Source organism: Podarcis gaigeae, assembly GCF_964106915.1.
Source record: "Podarcis gaigeae genome assembly, chromosome: 8".
NCBI classification, from domain to species: Eukaryota; Metazoa; Chordata; class Lepidosauria; order Squamata; family Lacertidae; genus Podarcis; species Podarcis gaigeae.
The window spans coordinates 87,547,037-87,566,665 of NC_139684.1; the positions used below are offsets into that span (position 1 = coordinate 87,547,037).

The following is a 19,629-nucleotide window of genomic DNA, read 5'->3' on the forward strand; positions in this document are numbered from 1 at the left end:
TCATAGTCCCACTGTTCTGCCTTGATCAGGCCACACCTGGAGTCTTGTGTCCAGTTCTGGGCTCTAGTTATCTCCCGCTTGGACTACTGCAATGCTCTCTATGTGGGGCTACCTTTGAAGGTGATCCGGAAACTCCAATTAATCCAGAATGCGGCAGTTAGACTGGTGACTGGGAGCAGCCGCCGAGACCATTTAACATCGGTCCTGAAAGACCTACATTGGCTCCCAGTCCGTTTCCGAGCACAATTCAAAGTGTTGGTGCTGACCTTTAAAGCCCTAAATGGCCTCGGTCCAGTATACCTGAAGGAGCGTCTCCACCCCCATCGTTCTGCCAGGACACTGAGGTCCAGCTCCGAGGGCCTTCTGGCAGTTCCCTTGCTGCGAGAAGCCAAGTTACAGTGAACCAGGCAGAGGGCCTTCTCAGTAGTGGCACCCGCCCTGTGGAACACCCTCCCATCAGATGTCAAGGAAATAAACAACTATTTTACTTTTAAAAGACAACTGAAGGCAGCCCTGTTTAGGGAAGTTTTTAATGTGTGACGCTGTATTGTTTTTAATATTTGGTTGAAAGCTGCCCAGAGTAGCTGGGGAAACCCAGCCAGATGGGCGGGGTATAAATAATAAATTATGATTTTTATTATCACAATTTAAGATGTTGACAGGCTGGAAGGTGGGCAGAGGAGGGTGACCGCGTCTTGAAACTTCAGAGGAAGAGTTGAGGGAGTTGGGGATGTTTAGCCAGGAGAGGGGAAAAGAGGGTGGTCAAGGGTTTGGAAAGCTAGCCTTGTGAGGAACGGTTGAAGGAGTTGGGTATGTTCAGCATGGAAAAGAGGAAACTGAGCCCCTTCGATTATTTCAAGGGCTCTGCCATTTAAGATGGAGGAAGCTTGTTTTCTCCTGTTCTGGAGAAGGGGACCCGAATCAATGGACTCTGGTTACAAGAAAGGAAGTTCTGGCTAAACATTGGAAAGAACTTTCTGATGGTAAGTGCTCCACTGGAAGGTGGTGGACTCTGCTTCCTCGGAGGTTTCTAAGCAGAGGTTGGGTGGCCATCTGTCAGGGATGCTTGAGCCGAGATTCCTGCATTGCAGGGGGTTGGACTGGATGAATCATAGAATCCTAGAATCATGGAGTTGGAAGAGACCACAAGGGCCATCGAGTCCAACCCCCTGCCAAGCAGGAAACACCATCAGAGCACTCCTGACATATGGTTGTCAAGCCTCTGCTTAAAGACCTCCAAAGAAGGAGATTCCACCACACTCCTTGGCAGCAAATTCCACTGTCGAACAGCTCTTACTGTCAGGAAGTTCCTCCTAATGTTTAGGTGGAATCTTTTTTCTTGTAGTTTGGAACCATTGCTCCGTGTCCGCTTCTCTGGAGCAGCAGAAAACAACCTTTCTTCCTCCTCTGTGTGACATCCTTTTATATATTTGAACATGGCTATCATATCACCCCTTAACCTCCTCTTCTCCAGGCTAAACATGCCCAGCTCCCTTAGCCGTTCCTCATAGGGCATCGTTTCCAGGCCTTTGACCATTGTGGTTGCCCTCCTCTGGACACGTTCCAGTTTGTCAGTGTCCTTCTTGAACTGTGGTGCCCAGAACTGGACACAGTACTCCAGGTGAGGTCTGACCAGAGCAGAATACAGTGGCACTATTACTTCCCTTGATCTAGATGCTATACTCCTCTTGATGCAGCCCAGAATTGCATTGGCTTTTTTAGCTGCCGCGTCACACTGTTGGCTCATGTCAAGTTTGTGGTCAACCAAGACTCCTAGATCCTTTTCACATGTACTGCTCTCAAGCCAGGTGTCACCCATCTTGTATTTGTGCCTCTCATTTTTTTTGCCCAGGTGCAATACTTTACATTTCTCCCTTTTAAAATTCATCTTGTTTGTTTTGGCCCAGTTCTCTAATCTGTCAAGGTCGTTTTGCAGTGTGATCCTGTCCTCTGGGGTGTTAGCCACCCCTCCCAGTTTGGTGTCATCTGCAAATTTGATCAGGATGCCCTTGAGTCCATCATCCAAGTCGTTGATAAAGATGTTGAATAAGACTGGGCCCAAGACAGAACCCTGTGGCACCCCACTAGTCACTCTTCTTAAGTACCCCTTCCAATTTATGATCAAAAGAGGTTTAAAGACAGTCTCAAGGCAAATTATAAAAATGTAGTATAAACACCAACAATTGGGAAACACTGGCCTGCGAGCATTCCAGTTGGAGAACAGAAAGAACACCTTTCCCAAAGGTGTCATGGGCTTTGAAGACACTCGAACTCAGGACACAAGGGAGAAACGTGCTAAGAGGAAGGCACGCTTGGCAAATCCACACCGGGATCAACTCCTGTCCAGAAACCAATGTCCCCACTGTGGAAGGATGTGTGGATCCAGAACTGGCCTCCACAGTCACTTACGGACTCATTGTTAAAACCGTGTTTATGGAAGACAACTTACTCAGCTACAAGTGATTCCCAAAGAAGAAAGATATAGACCAGCAGGGCTGGGGTTCAGAAGCAGGTGCCAGGTGGGTAAACAAGGAACTTCTGGCAGGAGAAGTGCAATGCTATAGACGGATTCTGAAGAACCAAGATCTACTGTGTGTTCAAATGGCCTTACTGAATTCGTTAAGGATTTAAGCTTTAGGTAGCAGCAGTCCTAAGCATTCAGGCCTCATGAGCTTTGGCTATTAACCTCAAATTTAATTTGCGCCTGGCCTACACTGGCTGGCAGCATCTCTCTGGGGGTTGCCAGGGTGGTGGTCTCCCAAGTCACACCCACAGGTGCCATTGGGGATGGAATCTGGAACGTTCTGCATGCGAAGCAGGTCTCTTCGGCTGACCCACCTCTCATTTTTAAGTGCGGGAGAAGGGACAGATTTGACGAAAAGAACCAGTGGTTGGAGCAGGTCTTCTCAAAAGACAATATTGCCACCTGCTGGCCATTTGCATTTCCAGTGCTATTTAAGGCTGTCTTACTTTCTGCACCCCACTTTGGGATCCAAGCATGCATTTTGGGGACCAGTTTCTCAATCTCTCACCGTGTATTTGCACGGCGGTAGGGCTTCTGTCGTGGCCCGCCTTGGATCAGGCTGCCTGTTGCAAGACCAGTGCCTTGGGTGTCTCCAGCTGTTTCTGGACTACAGTTGAGGGGAAAGAAGTATTTGATCCCCTGCTAAATTTGCCCGTTTGCCCTCTGGGATTACAGGTAAGAAGAAGAAGAAGAAGAAGAAGAAGAAGAGGAGGAGTTTGGATTTGATATCCCGCCTTTCACTCCCTTTAAGGAGTCTCAAAGCGGCTCACATTCTCCTTTCCCTTCCTCCCTCACAACAAACTCTGTGTGAGGTGAGTGGGGCTGAGAGACTTCAGAGAAGTGTGACTGGCCCAAGGTCACCCAGCAGCTGCATGTGAAGGAGCGGGGAAGCGAACCCGGTTCCCCAGATTACAAGACTACCGCTCTTAACCACTACACCACACTGGCTCTCCCTTACAGCAGGGCCTTCTAATCTCAGCTCGTTGGTGAAGATACCAGGTAGCCTGACATCTGGCTGGTTGATGGGGGATCAAATACTTATTTCACTCATTATAATGCACATCATTATATGATGTATGGGATGTATGGAAGCGAGAGCTGGACCATCAAGAAGGCTGATTGCTGAAGAATGGATGCTTTTGAATTCTGGTGCTGGAGGAGACTCTTGAGAGTCCCATGGACTGCAAGAAGATCAAACCTCTCCATTCTTAAGGAAATCAGCCCTGAGTGCTCACTGGAAGGACAGATCCTGAAGCTGAGGCTCCAGTACTTTGGCCACCTCATGAGAAGAGAAGACTCCCTGGAAAAGACCCTGATGTTGGGAAAGATGGAGGGCACAAGGAGAAGGGGACAACAGAGGGCGAGATGGTGGGACAGTGTTCTCAAAGCTACCAGCCTGAGTTTGACTAAACTGCGGGAGGCAGTGGAAGACAGGAGTGCCTGGCGTGTTCTGGTCCAGGGGGTCACAAAGAGGAGGACATGACTAAATGACTAAACAACAAACAACAACAATGCACATCAATCTCTGACTTTTGTTTTCTGGGTTTCTGGGGGTTTTCCTGCTGTTATTCTGTCTCTCACAGCTACAATAAACCTAGCATTAAAATTAATGGACTGGTTATTTCTTCGTCAGACGGCAAACGGGCAAATTTAGCAGGGGATCAAATACGTTTCCCCCCCTCACTGTACAATCCCCATCATCCCTAACCACTGGTCCTGCTAGCTAGGGGTGATGGGACCTGTAGTCCAAAAGGAGCTGGAGACCCAAATTTGGAAAACCGTGGATCCTGGGATCCTCCCTTTGGAACGCAGCTGACCCAGCCAAGAGTTTAAGGAGATAAGAAAAGCTTGCTGGGCCGAGAGTACGCCCCTGTCTAGTCTAGCATCCTGTTCTCAGTGGCCATAATAAAATGAGCGCTTCCTGGATCAGGCCAATGGTCCATCGAATCCAGCATCCTCAGTCAACAAGAAGATGCAACAAAGATAAGTCAGCAAGCAGTATCTGAGCACAAGAGCAATTCTCCCATCCTGCGGTTTCCAGGAACTGGAATTCAGAAGCAAATGGCTAATAGCCATCGATAGCCCATGAATTTTCCCAGTTCTCTTTTAAAGCCATGCAGGTTGGCGGCCTTCGCTGCCGCCTGCAGGATCAGCATGAAGAAGTGCTTTCTTTATTGGAACAGGCGAGCCTCATCTAAAAATAGGAATTCAAGGGGCAGTTTTGGGAAGGCCAAGCAAGGAAGGACAAGGTCACCTCAAATTGGTTTCGGTTCTCCTCTCCCTCCCCCAACCCCCCCGTATTTCATTGTCGGTAATCCTCTGCCCTGTTACTCTGTGGGTTCGCTTATGCCTCCCATCTAAGCAAAGGCAGTCGATGAAAGTGCTTTTAGGGAAATTAAATATTTAAGTGGCTCGGTAGAAGGCATTTCGATGATGCATAAAGTGTTTTTGTCTTAAAGGGACAGCAGTCTTTTGGTTTTGCTGCTGGTTATCATCAAATATGGAGGCTTTCCCATAATGCACCACTTATCTGTACAGTCATACCTCAGGTTACAGCTGCTTCAGGTTGTGTCTTTTTGGGTGGCGGACCGCCGAAACTCAGAAGTACCGAAACCGGTTACAGTGGTACCTCGGGTTAAATACTTAATTCATTCCGGAGGTCCGTTCTTAACCTGAAAATGTTCTTAACCCTGGGGCCTCCTGCTGCCGCCGTGCCACCGGAGCACGATTTCTGTTCTGATCCTGAAGCAAAGTTCTTAACCTGAAGCACTATTTCTGGGTTAGCCGAGTCTGTAACCTGAAGCGTCTGTAACCCGAGGTACCACCGTACTCCCGGGTTTTGGCGGATGCGCAGAAGTGCTAAATGACGCTTTGCGCATGCGCAGAAGTCCCAAATTGCAACCCACACATGCGCAGATGCGGGTTGCGAACGTGCATCCCACACGGATAATGTTCGCAACCCGAGCATCCACAGTACTGAAAGTTTTCACCCCTTCTTGAGAGGGTCTGGCTGAGGTTCCTGGGCGTCACAGCCCAAAAGGCAGCAGATAATGCCAGGCTGGGGGAAAGCTATTTTGGGGCACATTGAGAGGGTTTCGGTTGGGGGCCAAAACTGTTCCACCCTCTCCCCAAACACCCCGTCTTCCCTCAAAGACAGTGGGTGGATTTGCTCTGCCTGATTCCTACATGTTAATGCAGTGATCCAATATTAGTAGGAGTGGAATCCCCCCAACCACTGCACTTGGGGACTGAAACTCAGAGGAACCTGGAAGCAGCTCCCAGACCACCTCCCCAAAACCCCAGCTCTGTAAATGGCAGAATAGAAGATCGCTGCACCATTCTGAAAAGCAGAACATGCCCTGGCAATGTTTTTAAATCCATGGCCTCAGGGCATCGGTTCTCTCTCCCCAATGCCAGAATCTGGGAAATGTTTAAATGCTATAGAACAAATGCCAGAAAACAGGAAGCTTCAGCCACCACAGTTCAGGGTTACCACCATGAACACACCACCCAGTTGTGTTAACACTGCCATATAATTTGGGAAACAAGCTGTACTACCAAAACGATTAAGGTTTTAAATGATAATTTTAGGTTATCTTTTAGTGATCAAGATTTAATATATATATATATTTAACTGCTGCTATATCTGAATTGTCTCTGTTGTACCCAATTGCAATTCAATGTACAGTGGTACCTTGGGTTAAGTACTTAATTCGTTCCAGAGGTCCGTTCTTAACCTCAAACTGTTCTTAACCTGAAGCACCACTTTAGCTAATGGGGCCTCCCGCTGCCGCCACGCCGCCGGAGCACAATTTCTATTCTCATCCTGAAGCAAAGTTCTTAGCCCGAGGTAATATTTCTGGCTTAGCGAAGTCTGTAACCTGAAGCGTCTGTAACCTGAGGTACCACTGTATCCCTGTTGTGTTTTATGATTTTCCTCATATTGTAAGTAACCCGGAACTGGTCTCTGACCATAATAATAAAATCCATTCATTCACACACCACCCGGTATAACACAGAGTTAACCAGGGCTAAAGAACCCCTGACCGACGGCCAGCTGTCGTTGGAGGGGTCCCCCAGCGGTCATCTAGTCAAACCCCCTGCCATGCAGAAGTCCCCCCACCCACCGGCTGCCCTACCGATCAGCGAGGCTGAGAGCTTTTTTTCTCTGCGATTTTTTTTTGTTTTTTAATGGATTCAGTATTTACACGCTTGGAAAAGGCCGAGAAACTCAGCACCGCAGGGTAGGTTGGGAAACGGGACTTTCGCACCCCGAATTCTGCGTAGGCCAGGATCCCCGCGGTGCCCTTCGCCGTCCAGCAAGGGGGAACCTCGCGGCGCAGCCGGCAGTCGGGCGCAGTTTTAGGAAGCCGCCTCTCTCTCTCTCTGCCCGCCATCCCCGTTATTTCTTGGGGGAGGCCGAGACCTCCACGAGGACCCGGTTGAGCTCCCGCAGCCGGGCATCCAGTGTCTCCACGGTCAAGTTCAGCTCGGCCACCTGCTCCTGCAGGCTCTCAAGGGTGCTGCTCAGCTCGTCTTCCTTCTTCTTGCTGTTGGTGGTTTGGCGGGAGTACTCCAGGAAGATGCACAGCCCCCCCACCCCAAAGACGATGGCTTCGCCCAGCAGTTCCGCCCCCAGTTCGGCGGCCGCCTCTTCGTTCAGCGGCTTGATGGCGGCACCACGGAAGCCCATGATGCGCATCTTGGCTCGCATTTCCACCCAGTGGTACACTGCAAGAGGAAAAGGAAGAGTGAGGAATGTCCAGGGTGCTGGGTCTGCACCTTCCAGGCATCACTTACTTTGACAAAGTAAAAGGTAAAGGGACCTCTGACCATTAGGTCCGGTCGTGGCCGCTCATCTCGCTTTATTGGCCGAGGGAGTCGGCGTACAGCTTCCGGGTCATGTGGCCAGCAGGACTAAGCCGCTTCTGGCGAACCAGAACAGCGCACAGAAACGCCGTTTACCTTCCCGCCGGAGTGGTACCTATTTATCTACTTGCACTTTGACGTGCTTTCGAACTGCTAGGTTGGCAGGAGCAGGGACCGAGCAACGGGAGCTCACCCCGTCGCGGGGATTCGAACCGCGACCTTCCGATCGGCAAACCCTAGGCTCTGTGGTTTAACCCACAGCGCCACCCGTGTCCTACTTTGACAAAGTAATAATCATAAATAAATAAGAATAAAAACGTGCAGCCCATGCCCAAGACCATTGTAACTGTCCAACCTCCCAAAATTTCAACACCTCTTGTGATGGTTTGACCCCTTTCCGTTTTAACAGTATAAATTCTACAAACACTCTCTAAATCTCCTCAAAATCATTTCTCCTGCATATTCCCCATCTTATCGGAATGGCACATGTTAATTTGTCAATAACAGCTAAATCCCACACCTCTTTGTACTGTCCTTCCATTTTATATTCACCTTGCTCCTTCCACTTCCTAGCTATAACAATTTGTGCAGCTGTCGATAAATTAGCGAGTAAGTCCTTCGTAGCCTGTGCACCTTCCACCCCATCGTAAACTGATAGTAATTCTTTGGTCACCTTTAACCCAGTGATTTCTGTTATTTCCTTAAACACCCTTTGTCAAAAAAATTGTACATATTTACACCCCCACATGTGAACATAGGTCCCAGTTTCTGGCATCCCCTCCAACATAACACCGAATATTTGATTTATGTGATTTAATCTGACTGGTATTAAATACCATCTCCAAATTCATTTATAATAATTTTCTTTTATCCTTCTAGACAACATTTTCAAAGTGTGTTTCTCCCATATTTTCTACCTGGGCCCTGAGGTCATCCTCTGAGGCCTTTTTTGGGGTGTTTCCTCCAAGAGAGGTCTGAAAGTTATATTTTGTGGGGGCTTTTAATTGTAATTTTAATGTTGCAAATTGCCCTGAGATCTGTTGATGAAAGGGCAGTATGCAAATGTTCTAAATAAAAAACAACACCCCAATATTCACCATGGCAGACATTGTGGAGTTTGTTTTGGCTGCCCTTTTCTGAACCTTTCCAATTAAGGAGATGAAGAGACTAATAATAATAATAATAATAATAATAATAATAATAAACATTTATACTCCGCCCATCTGGCTGAGTTTCTCCAGTATTGAAAACAATACAGCATTAAACATTAAAAACTTCCCTAAACAGGGCTGCCTTCAGATGTCTTTTAAAGATAAGATAGCTGCTTATTTCCTTGACATCTGAAGGGAGGGCGTTCCACAGGGCGGGCACCACCACCAAGAAGGCCCTGTCTGGTTCCCTGGCTTCTCACAGGGAGGGAACTGCCAGAAGGCTGGACCTCAGTGTCCGGGCAGAACGATGGAGGTGGAGATGCTCCTTCAGGTATACTGGGCCTTTGAGGCCATTTAGGGCTTTCAAGGTCATCACCAACAACTGTGCTCAGAAACGTACTGGGAGCCAATGCAGATCTCTCAGGACTCCCCTATGAGGAAATGCTGCAGGGTTTGGGACTTTTTTATTTCAGAGAAAAGGCGGCATGATTCAAGACTATAACAATGCTTGTGCGGTTGCTTCCAAACCTGCCATCTTGTACATATTAAATTATGCATCTAAGAGAGAGGTTATTGTCTGAGCAGGCCAGTTAAGAATGGACTTTTACTATTTACAGAGAACAGTTATTGAGGATATTCTTGCGGATAAAGTGATTAAATGTGAGTTTGATGATTCCTGCATTGCTGTGGCTTGGACCAAATGACACTTAGGGTCTATGATCCTATTTCTGTCCTCCGGGGCAGGAAGCGTGGGCAGGACACCTCCTGCGAAACATCATTCAATGGAACAGATGCCCATGAACCATAAAAAGTAAGGGGTCAGCAGATTTTTCCAGCAGAGCTGGACCTCAGTGTCCGGGCAGAACGATGGAGGTGAAGATGCTCCTTCATGTATACTGGGCCTTTGAAGCCATTTAGGGCTTTCAAGGTCAGCACCAAGAACTGTGCTCAGAAACGTACTGGGAGCCAATGTAGGTCCTTCAGGACCGGTGTTATGTGGTCTTGGCGGCCGCCCCCAGTCACCAGTCTAGCTGCTGCATTCTGGATTAGTTGCAGTTTCCGGGTCACCTTCAAAGGTAGCCCCACGTAGAGCGCATTGCAGTAGTCCAAGCGGGAGATAACTAGAGCATGCACCACTCTGGCAAGACAGTCTGTGGGCAGGGAGGGTCTCATCCTGCGTACCAGATGGAGCTGGTAGACAGCCGCCCTGAACACAGAATGGACCTGCGCCTCCATGGACAGCTGTGAGTCGAAAATGACCCCCAGGCTGCGCACCTGGTCCTTCAGGGACATAGTTGCCCCATTCAGGACCAGGGAATCCTCCACACCTGCCCGCCCTCTGTCCCCCAAGAACAGTCCTTCTGTCTTGTCAGCATTCAACCTCAATCTGTTAGCCGCCATCCATCCTCTAACCGCCTACAGACACTCACACCTGCGAACACCCTGCCTGTGGCAAAGCTGTCAACTGTCCCTTATTTGGTGGGAAACTCCCTTATCCCAGTGCCGTGTCCCTTATTGATGATGTCCCTTAAATTTCCCGGGTTTCATGCTTGCCCGGCTCAGGAGGGAAGCAGCGGCTTGGGGTCCTCCGCCGTGAGAGAGAGCGCAGAGTGGCACCGTCATCCTGGCGCAAGGAGTTCCATCAGGCCTTCCCCGCCCGAGAGAGAGGGGGAGGAGGGAGAGAGACTCTCGCCCACACCGCCCATGATCTCGGAGGCGGCTGCGGTGGTGGCAGCTGAGGAGGCGGCCTGAGGGAGGAGGAAGAGGAGGGGATGGGGAGGGACGCAGAAGGGAGGCTCTTCAGCTGCCACAGTGCCGCTGCCACCGCCTCATGCCGGATTGACAGCATCTGTCAATCCTATCAATGTATGTAACTCTTTACAATAGCAAAATCCCTTATTTTGGCTGCTGATCCCTTATTTTCGAGGCTGCTGGTCACTTATTTTCAAAAATGTAAGTGGACAGCTCTGGCCTGTGGACACCAGGCGGCTAAAGATCGCCTTTGCTCAGCCATGCCGGAGGCTTAGAAAGTTGCTGTGAGTTCTAGTGTCTGTTTCCAGTCTATCGATGGATCTAAGTTTGGATTTCTAACTTAAGTTTTAAACTTTTCACTGATTTGTTTTCACTGCTTTGTTCTCTTTGTAAACCGCTTTGGTGGTTTTTCCAAACAACCAAGCGCTGTACAAATTCTATTGACTAAAATTAATTAATAATTAATAAAATTCCCGGGCCACTGGGTCAAGGGGCTCCGCCTCCTCCTCCGCTTCCCCACGTGCCGCCCGGGAAGGGGACCTCTCAATGTCACCGCCGTAGCCTCTCCGCCCCTCCGATTGGCCCGCGGCTCCTCGAAGGCCCGCCCTCCTCGCTTCCCTATTGGCCTACTCCCCTCGCGTGCCCGCCCATCCTCTCTCCCATTGGCTTCCCTTTCAACCATTGACGGGAGACTCCCCCTATCGCGGGGGGCGCTGCCGCCGCCTGACTCACGTTGCGCGGGGGGCCCGCAGATGTACTGGCGGAAGAAGGGGCTGGCGCGGGCCCCGTCCTTGATGCGCGCGGCCAGGGGCTTGGAGAGCTGCCGGACGCCCAGGTAGAGCAGCTTGGCAATCGGGAAGGCGCCGGCCACCATCCTCGCGCTCCCAGCGGCCCCCGCGCCGAGCGCGGCGCACGCAGACGCCGGGCCGCGGTGACGTCAGCGCGCACGTCACGCCGAACCTCCCGGCGTGCGTCCGCGACGTCAGCTCGCAGACGCACGCCTGCGTACCCCGTATGCAAATGAACCTTATTAATATGCTAATATATTCTCCCCCCGCATGACACACCGGGTGAGGTAACAAGTGGGCGCACGCTAATGAGGCAACGCTGAATAATACTGTTTTTTCCTCTCATGAATATGCTAATAAGGCGAGCTGGAATATATTTGCTTTTCTCTGGTCATAAATCTGTTAATGAGGCGAAGTGGAATATATTATTTTCAATATGCTAATTACATGTGTACTTTCTGTTTTTACTGTGGTTTGTTTGAATTATTTTAATATATATATTGAATATATTTCTGGTTTATAAAAAGCAAAACAATTGTTTTCCAGCCTTTTAAAGCCGCGCTCCGAAACGCAGCCCTGACGTACACTTCCGGCACAGACCGGAAGGAAAGAAGCCGCTCCCATTGCCATAGAGATGGCAAGGGATAGAGAGGGGCGTTGGAACTACGCCGACTGCGGCTGCGCATGTAATATAGGAACTTGATGCAGCTCAGAGGCTGAGGTCACAGAGCTAAAAATATAGAATCACCCTTTAACTGTCCGTAGAGGGAACTTCCGGGTTCATGCTAGAGCTGCTCTATGTGTCGCCCTCTTCCCCCCCCCCCCAATGCAGGAGCCACTGCGGGCGCCTTCGAAAGCCAAAGAAGAAACCCGGAATCTCCTTGGGCGGCAGCAAATCCCCCCGCCCTGGAGAAACAAGCTGCACCACAGAAAGGGAAAGAGGCTCTCCTGCTCTTTTCCAACTTTCTGTTCTTCGTCTGCAAAACGGCCTGCTTTCAGGAACAGAATCGCGGCTGCCCTTTTAGACAATCGTTGCCGGTCGAGCTTTTCAGTTGCTCCCTCCTGTCAGTGCTCATGTGTCACTCTTCCCTTTTTTCTATATCTGTGGCGCACTGCTGCCCTCCAATGCTGGCCCGCATCCGCCTCAGCCAATCACGGCTCGCTCCGCCCTCTCCCGCTCCCTCCCGGGTTTTTGGCGGGGAAACTCTCCCACTGCCGCGAGGAGGCCACGTGCCAGGAGGCTCCTCCCCTTTCTCGCCCCCAGGAGGCTCCTCCCCTTTCTCGCCCCTGCCACCAACTCTGTGTCATTCTAAGGCAATGGAGGAGTGGGTCATAGCAGCTATGGCTCTGCAAATGTTGTGGGAATAATAATAATAATAATAATAATAATAATAATAATAATAATAATAATAATAATTAATTTATTTGTACCCTGCCCATCTGGCTGGGTTTCCCCAGCCACACTAAAATGTCACATATTAAAAACTCCCCTGAACAGGGCTGCCTTCAGATGTCTTCTGAATGTCAGGTAGATGTTTATCGCTTTGACATCTGATGGGAGGGCGTTCCACAGGGCGGGTGCCACTACCGAGAAGGCCCTCTGTCTGGTTCCCTGTAACTTGGCCTCTTGCAGTGAGGGAACCGCCAGAAGGCCCTCGGAGCTGGACCTCAGTGTCCGGGCAGAACGATGGGGGAACTTCAGCTCTAGCCAGCATGACCAATGGTCTTCAGCTCTAGCCAGCATGACCAATGGTCAGGGATAATGGGAGATGGAGTCCAGCAATATCTGGGAGACCACGGGTTCCCTATCCCTGTTCTAAGGATGGAAAAGAATGGTGGTTGCCATAAATGGATTCCTTACCCCCAGAGTTACATCACATCCCTGATAGGGTGCAGTCAACAGGATGCCCTCCAGATCTTCCTGAACTATAGCTCCCACCACTGTGGACCACTAGCTATGCTGGTATCATCAGTAGCTCCTTGACAGAGAGGAGGCAAATGAGCTTGAGGAGATGGTGTTGTTTGATGAGCTCCTGAGCCAGTTCACTGCTTCCTGTTCTGGGAAACCCCCTCCCTGACGCTCCTCCTCCTCCTCCTACCTATGTGGGGAAACCAGCCAGATGGGCAGGGTATAAATAATATCATCATCATCATTGTTGTTATTATGTCAGCAATTCAACAGGTGAAGCTGGCATGAAGTTGCTTTCTAGTGAAGAACTTCCCCTGTTCACCTCAAAGGCTAAGGGGCAAAGGCCTGCAGCACCCACAAGTTCAGGGTTGAAAAGACTGCGGAGAGAAGAATTGGGTGCATTCTTCCCACCTTGGATCAAATCTACACTTCCAGGTGCCATAAGAAAGCTGCAGGGATAGTGCACACCCCGGAAATGATCTCTTTCAGCTTCTGCCTTCTGGAAGAAGATTGTTGTTGTTCTTGTTTAGTCGTGTCCGACTCTTCGTGACCCCCTGGACCAGAGCACGCCAGGCACTCCTGTCTTCCACTGCCTCCCGCAGTTTGGTCATACTCATGTTTGTAGCTTCGAAAACACTGTCCCACCGTCTCGTCCTCTGTCATCACCTTCTCCTTGTGCCCTCCATCTTCCCCAACATCAGGGTCTTTTCCAGGGAGTCTTCTCTTCTCATGAGGTGGCCAAAGTCTTGGAGCCTCAGCTTCAGGATCTGTCCTTCCCGTGAGCACTCAGGGCTGATTTCCTTCAGAATGGAGAGGTTGGATCTTCTTGCAATCCATGGGACTCTCAAGAGTCTCCTCCAGCACCAGAATTCAAAAGCATCCATTCTTTGGCGATCAGCCTTCTTTATGGTCCAGCTCTCACTTCCATACATCACTACTGGGGAAACCATAGCTTGAACTATTCGGACCTTTCTGGAAGAAGGTACTGGGTTATAAAGACTAGGACTAGCTGCCTGAGAAACAGTTTTTATCCAAATGTGATTTTGGTTTTAAACGCAGTGTAAGGTACTCTCTGGGAGAGTACGTTGTATTTACGGTAATTATGGGGGAGTTTTTAGGGGGTTAACCAGGCTGGGATAGCAGCTTTTGAATGTCTAATGTGGTTTTTTCCAATTTTGTTGTTCTGTATGGAACAATGACAGTAAAGATTATCGTATCGTTAAAAAAAAGTCACCCTGGCCCCACTCCCCAATTTCATTCAGCGTTGCATAGAATCGCCGAGTCTAATGCTGCAAAACGATGGAACCTGAGAAGGCAAGGAGAAGAATCTGCCTCTGTGCTGAGGAGCCATCGGCCTTCCTGACCAGACGCCTCCATTTCTCACCTCTTTGAGGACTCTCGACCTTATCATGGGAGGGCTGCAGCCAGACTGACCCAGCTGAGGGTTTCTGGGAGCTGGTTGACTCAGTTAAATGTGAGGTCCCAAGTCCAAGCATCGTTTGCAACAGAAGTCTCATGATAACCTCAGGTGCACTTCTTGGGCCCCGTAGTGTTGCAGGTCCAGCAGAAAGCAAAGACTTTGGCCGGGGTTGGTATGCATCTAGTGATATCTGTGTTCCGAATCAAAAGTCCCTGCAACTGTGTTTCTAAATAGTCTGGCGTTTGATCCCTGTGATGGTACATTTGATCCCTTGGTAGCTGAGGGAAAGTTTAAGGAATGTCTGAATAGGTCTTTGTCATATTTTCATAGACTCAAAGAATTTGTTGGGTTCGAAGGGGCCATGAAGGTGATCTAGTTTAGGGTCATGCAGGTTTATTTTGCCCAATGCGGTGCTCAAATCCGCAACCCTGAGATTCATAGTCTCGTGCTCTACCAACTGAGCCATCCCAGGTCATCTGATTATGCTAAGTTTTTTACTTCAGCCTTTGCTTTCGCAATTTTTAAGTTTAGTACATTTTTGTAGTTAATTTCATTAATTTCATACTGTAAATAGACCCTTTTTGTGTGTGTGTGACTTCTGTCAATGCAGTGTGCCTGTGATATATGCGATAACCTTAACCCTGTATCTCTGAGTTTTGGGCTGAGTAAGAATGTGGGTGGCGCTGTGGTCTAAACCAGTGTTTTTCAACCACTGTTCCGTGGCACACTAGTGTGCCGCGAGATGTTGCCTGGTGTGCCGCGGGAAAAATTGAAAAATTCAAAAGATTTAAAAATAAAGTATTTTATATTTTTTCATATTTCTGTTTACTTACTATTTCATAATAAAGTAATTATAAAATACTTTCTTTGTGTTTATTTGATTCCTATTCAAGAGAATTACTTTATATATAGTCAATATAGGCACAGAGTTAATTTTTTTAACATTTTCTAATGGTGCTGTGCCTCGTGATTTTTTTCATGAAACAAGTGTGCCTTTGCCCAAAAAAGGTTGAAAAACACTGGTCTAAACCACAGAGCCTAGGGCTTGCCAATCAGAAGGTTGGCAGTTCGAATCCCCGTGACGGAGTGAGCTCCCATTGCTCGGTCCCTGCTCCTGCCAACCTAGCAGTTCGAAAGCACGTCAAAGCGCAAGTAGATAAATAGCTACTGCTCCGGCGGGAAGGTAAACGGCGTTTCCGTGCGCTGCTGTGGTTCGCCAGAAGCGGCTTAGTCATGCTGGCCAAATGACCCGGAAGCTGTCTGCGGACAAATACTAGCTCCCTCGGCCTATAGAGCGAGATGAGCGCCGCAACGCCAGAGTCGTCCGCGACTGGACCTAACAGTCAGGGGTACCTTTACCTAACTAACGTGTTTACAAAATCAGTGAAGTGCTAATGGAGACGAGACAGTTTAATACATATAAATTAGGGGACTTGAGCGTCCCACTTGTAGGTTTTCCATTGAGGAATCTGCCTGGCTACTGTGAGAACAGGATAATTTTTTCTTTTTTTCCCCTTATTATGTTTTTACTGAAATTTTATTGGTGTTAGTCGCCCTGAGCCCAGCTCTGGCCGGGGAGGGCGGGGTATAAATATTATTATTATTATTATTATTATTATTATTATTATTATTATTACTACTACTACTACTATTAAGATGGGCCATTTGCCTGATTCAGCAGCCAGGCTCTTCTTAGGTCATTGTGACTCTTAAGCATGCTAAGAGATTTACGAAGAGGAATGAAACTTTCATAATCCTCCCCTGAATGAGTTAGATCCTCTTTGGCTCCTCAGTTGCTCTGAGGGGGTTTGCTGTGTTTTGCCTGCCCAGGAGACTGACCCCAAGTTCGTTCCTTCCCGCAGGGTCACCCGGACCGTGTGAACACAAGAATTAAAGGACTTTCCTGCTGTTGGGCCTGCCTCAGATGCTGCCTTCTTGGCTCATCCTTCTCGTTAGAGCAGAACGGGGTTTTCGGAGAGAGAAACTAAGGCATGGACCAGGAAGCTGCCCCAAAGAGGTCAGTACCATAACAGCCCAGCCAGGGTCTCTGGGCACAACCGAATTCCCTTCAGGTTGTGCCCAGGGGTAGTCTTGGCGCACTGTACTGATTAAGCAATAGCGGGGAAGGAATGGAAACTAGAGTTTGGAACCCGAGCCCCAATGGGAAACCAGAGGGTCTGTTGTTTCCTTTCCCTGCCTGCACACATGGGAACCGTGTCCTTTCATGGCCCCAGAGATCCGGCATGCGTCCCAGCAGCTTGAGCGGGAAAGGGATCAAGAGATTTAGGCTGAGTGAGAGGAAGCTAAATAAACAGGAGCACTGAAAGCATCCCACTCTGGAATCCACTCTCAAAAAGTCCAAAAAAGACTTGAGGAACTGCTCTCGGTGGGGCTGCAAATCTCTCAGAAGTTGATAATCAGCATCATCATTACATTTACATTCTGCCTTTCCCCAAGAGATTAAGTGGGTGTGTGTGGTTCGACCCCTCCCTTTACCCTGCGAGGGAGGTTAGGCTGAGACACAGTGACACACGACCAGTGGGGATATGAACCCTGGTTTCTCCCGCTTGGCTCTACGTGGGGCTCCCTTTGAAGGTGACCCGGAAACTGCAATTAATCCAGAATGCGGCAGCCAGACTGGTGACTGGGAGCGGCCGCCGAGACCACATAACACCGGTCTTGAAAGATCTACATTAGCTCCCAGTATGTTTCCGAGCACCGTTCAAAGCGTTGGTGTTGACCTTTAAAGCCCCAAACGGCCTCGGTCCAGTATATCTGAAGGAGTGTCTCCACCCCCATCGTTCTGCCCAGATGCTGAGGTCCAGCGCTGAGGGCCTTCTGGCGGTTCCCTCGCTGCGAGAAGCCAAGTTACAGGGAACCAGCCAGAGGGCCTTCTTGGTAGTGGCACCCGCCCTGTGGAATGCCCTCCCACCAGATGTCAAAGAGATAAACAACTACCTGACATTTAGAAGACATCTGAAGGCAGCCCTGTTCAGCGAAGTTTTTAATATGCGACATTTTAATGTATTTTTAATCTTAGTTGGAAGCCGCCCAGAGTGGCTGGAGAGACCCAGCCAGATGGGGAGGGTACAAATAATAAATTGTTGTTGTTGATGTTGTTGTTGTTGTTATTTCTCCCAGGTCCTAGGCCAGCACTCTAACCACACCACCACACGGGCTGGCTTGTGGCAATGGGCCAGCCCCATCCTTCACTCCTTGCCCACGTTGGCATACTTTGATCAGTTATAGAATCACAGAACTGTAGAGCAGGAAGGGACCCCGAGGGTCATCTAGACCAACCCCGTGCAATGCAGCAATCAGCGCTAAAGAATCCCTGGCAGATGGCCACCCAGCCTCTGTTGAAAAACCTCCAACGAAGGGGAGCCCACCGAGGCTGCCTGTCCTACTGTTTGGTCTCAGCCTGCTGGAATTGTCGGGAGGTCCGTGGGTATTTCCACTTGCTTTCACCTTTGGCCTCTTCCTGTTTATTCCCAGAAAGGCCACTGACTCAGCAGCCCTCGCCTCTTGTTAAACCCTGAGATTAGGCTGCTCCCATCTTGGGATGTCACAGATGACCCTCTCTTTTCTTCTCCATGCATTCCTGGAACATGGAGTGAGTCATCAGTGGGGCAGTCTTAGGCTCCAAGACCCATTGCTGGAGGTAGAGGTTAATCCCAGGAGGTGTGGGAATTTCTGAAAGCATTCAGCGCAGCATACCATGTGTGGTTTTATCCCAAGCCAAGTGGCAGCCAGGAGCAGAGGGTGGCGGCTAAAGTAGCTGTTTATTGCAGGATCGCAGGCCCTGTGTGGAAATGCGGCTACTTCTGGGGTTAAGCCTGGCTGGCAGGCGGGAATTCCTGAGCTGCTATGAGCAAAGTAAAAATTATTCTTATGTGAAGGGAATTTCCCTTGGCAGGGGGGTGCGGGAAGGCGCTTCTTACGCACAACTTTTCATTGAGGAGAAACTCTTTAGAGGAACGGCAAGGAAGAGGCGACAGGGCATAAGCTTATAAAATTAAATCACGGCTAAAAGTTTCTCGCCTGCTCCCATAACTCTAGAACTTAAATTATTATACAGTGGTACCTTGGTTTTGGGATGCGGGGGGTGCTGTGGTCTAAACCACTGAGCCTCTTGGGCTTGCCGATCAGAAGGTCGGCGGTTCAAAACCCCGTGACGGGGTGAGCTCCCCTTGCTCGGTCCCTGCTCCTGCCAACCTAGCAGTTCAAAAGCATGTCAAAGTGCAAGTAGATAAATAGGTACCACTCCGGCGGGAAGGTAAACGGCGTTTCTGTGCGCTGCTGTGGTTCGCCAGAAGCGGCTTAGTCATGCTGGCCACATGACCCGGAAGCTGTACGCCGGCTCCCTTGGCCAGTAAAGCGAGATGAGTGCCGCAACCCCAGAGTCATCTGCGACTGGACCTAACATCAGGGGTCCCTTTACCTTTACCTTGGTTTAAGAACAGCTTAATTTATGAACAACTTGGATTTAAGAATGCTGCAAACCTGGAAGTAGGTGTTTTGGTTTGTGAACTTTGCCTTGGAAGCAGAACATGTTCTGCTTCCTCTCGAGTGTGTTTCATTTGTAAATTGAGTCCCCTGTTGCTATGGGAAAGCACACTTTGGTTTAAGAATGCTTTGGTTTAAGAACGGACTTCCGGAACGGATTAAATTTGTAAACCAAGGTATCACTGTACAACACAGCCTCAACAGAGAAAAGAACATAGCATTAAGTTCATGGCATCCTGGGGATTGTGAGACTAGTGGGAGAGCTTTACTTTTCCTTTATGTACGGAAAGAAGGGAGACCAGGTTTTGTCAAAGGTATTTTCCATAACAACCCCTTTTGCAATTTTTCCAAGCCCACTTAGTCATTCTGAACCAGCTATATCCCAAATATTATTCAACCACATCTCAAGAGGTATCTCCGCCTGGGATTTCCAGTGATACGCTATAACTAGACTTGCGGCTATGGTTTCCCCAGTAGTGATGTATGGAAGTGAGAGCTGGACCATAAAGAAGGCTGATCACTGAAGAATGGATGCTTTTGAATTCTGGTGCTGGAGGAGACTCTGGAGAGTCCCATGGACTGCAAGAAGATCAAACCTCTCCATTCTGAAGGACATCAGCCCTGAGTGCTCACTGGAAGGACAGATCCTGAAGCTGAGGCTCCAAGACTGTGGCCACCTCAGGAGAAGAGAAGACTCCCTGGAAAAGACC

The 19,629-nt window shown here is 49.2% G+C and overlaps 1 protein-coding gene across 1 annotated transcript; it reads right to left on the reverse strand.

The window, feature by feature from the left end:
- Window positions 1-6,683: 6,683 nt before the first annotated feature.
- OPA3 (outer mitochondrial membrane lipid metabolism regulator OPA3) lies at window positions 6,684-11,232 on the reverse strand. Its single transcript, XM_083754441.1, has 2 exons — window positions 11,029-11,232; window positions 6,684-7,255 (listed from the first exon to the last, which is right to left on the reverse strand). The coding sequence occupies exons 1-2, from the start codon at window positions 11,168-11,170 to the stop codon at window positions 6,927-6,929; spliced, it is 471 nt and encodes a 156-aa protein (XP_083610567.1). The 5' UTR covers window positions 11,171-11,232; the 3' UTR covers window positions 6,684-6,926.
- Window positions 11,233-19,629: the final 8,397 nt, after the last annotated feature.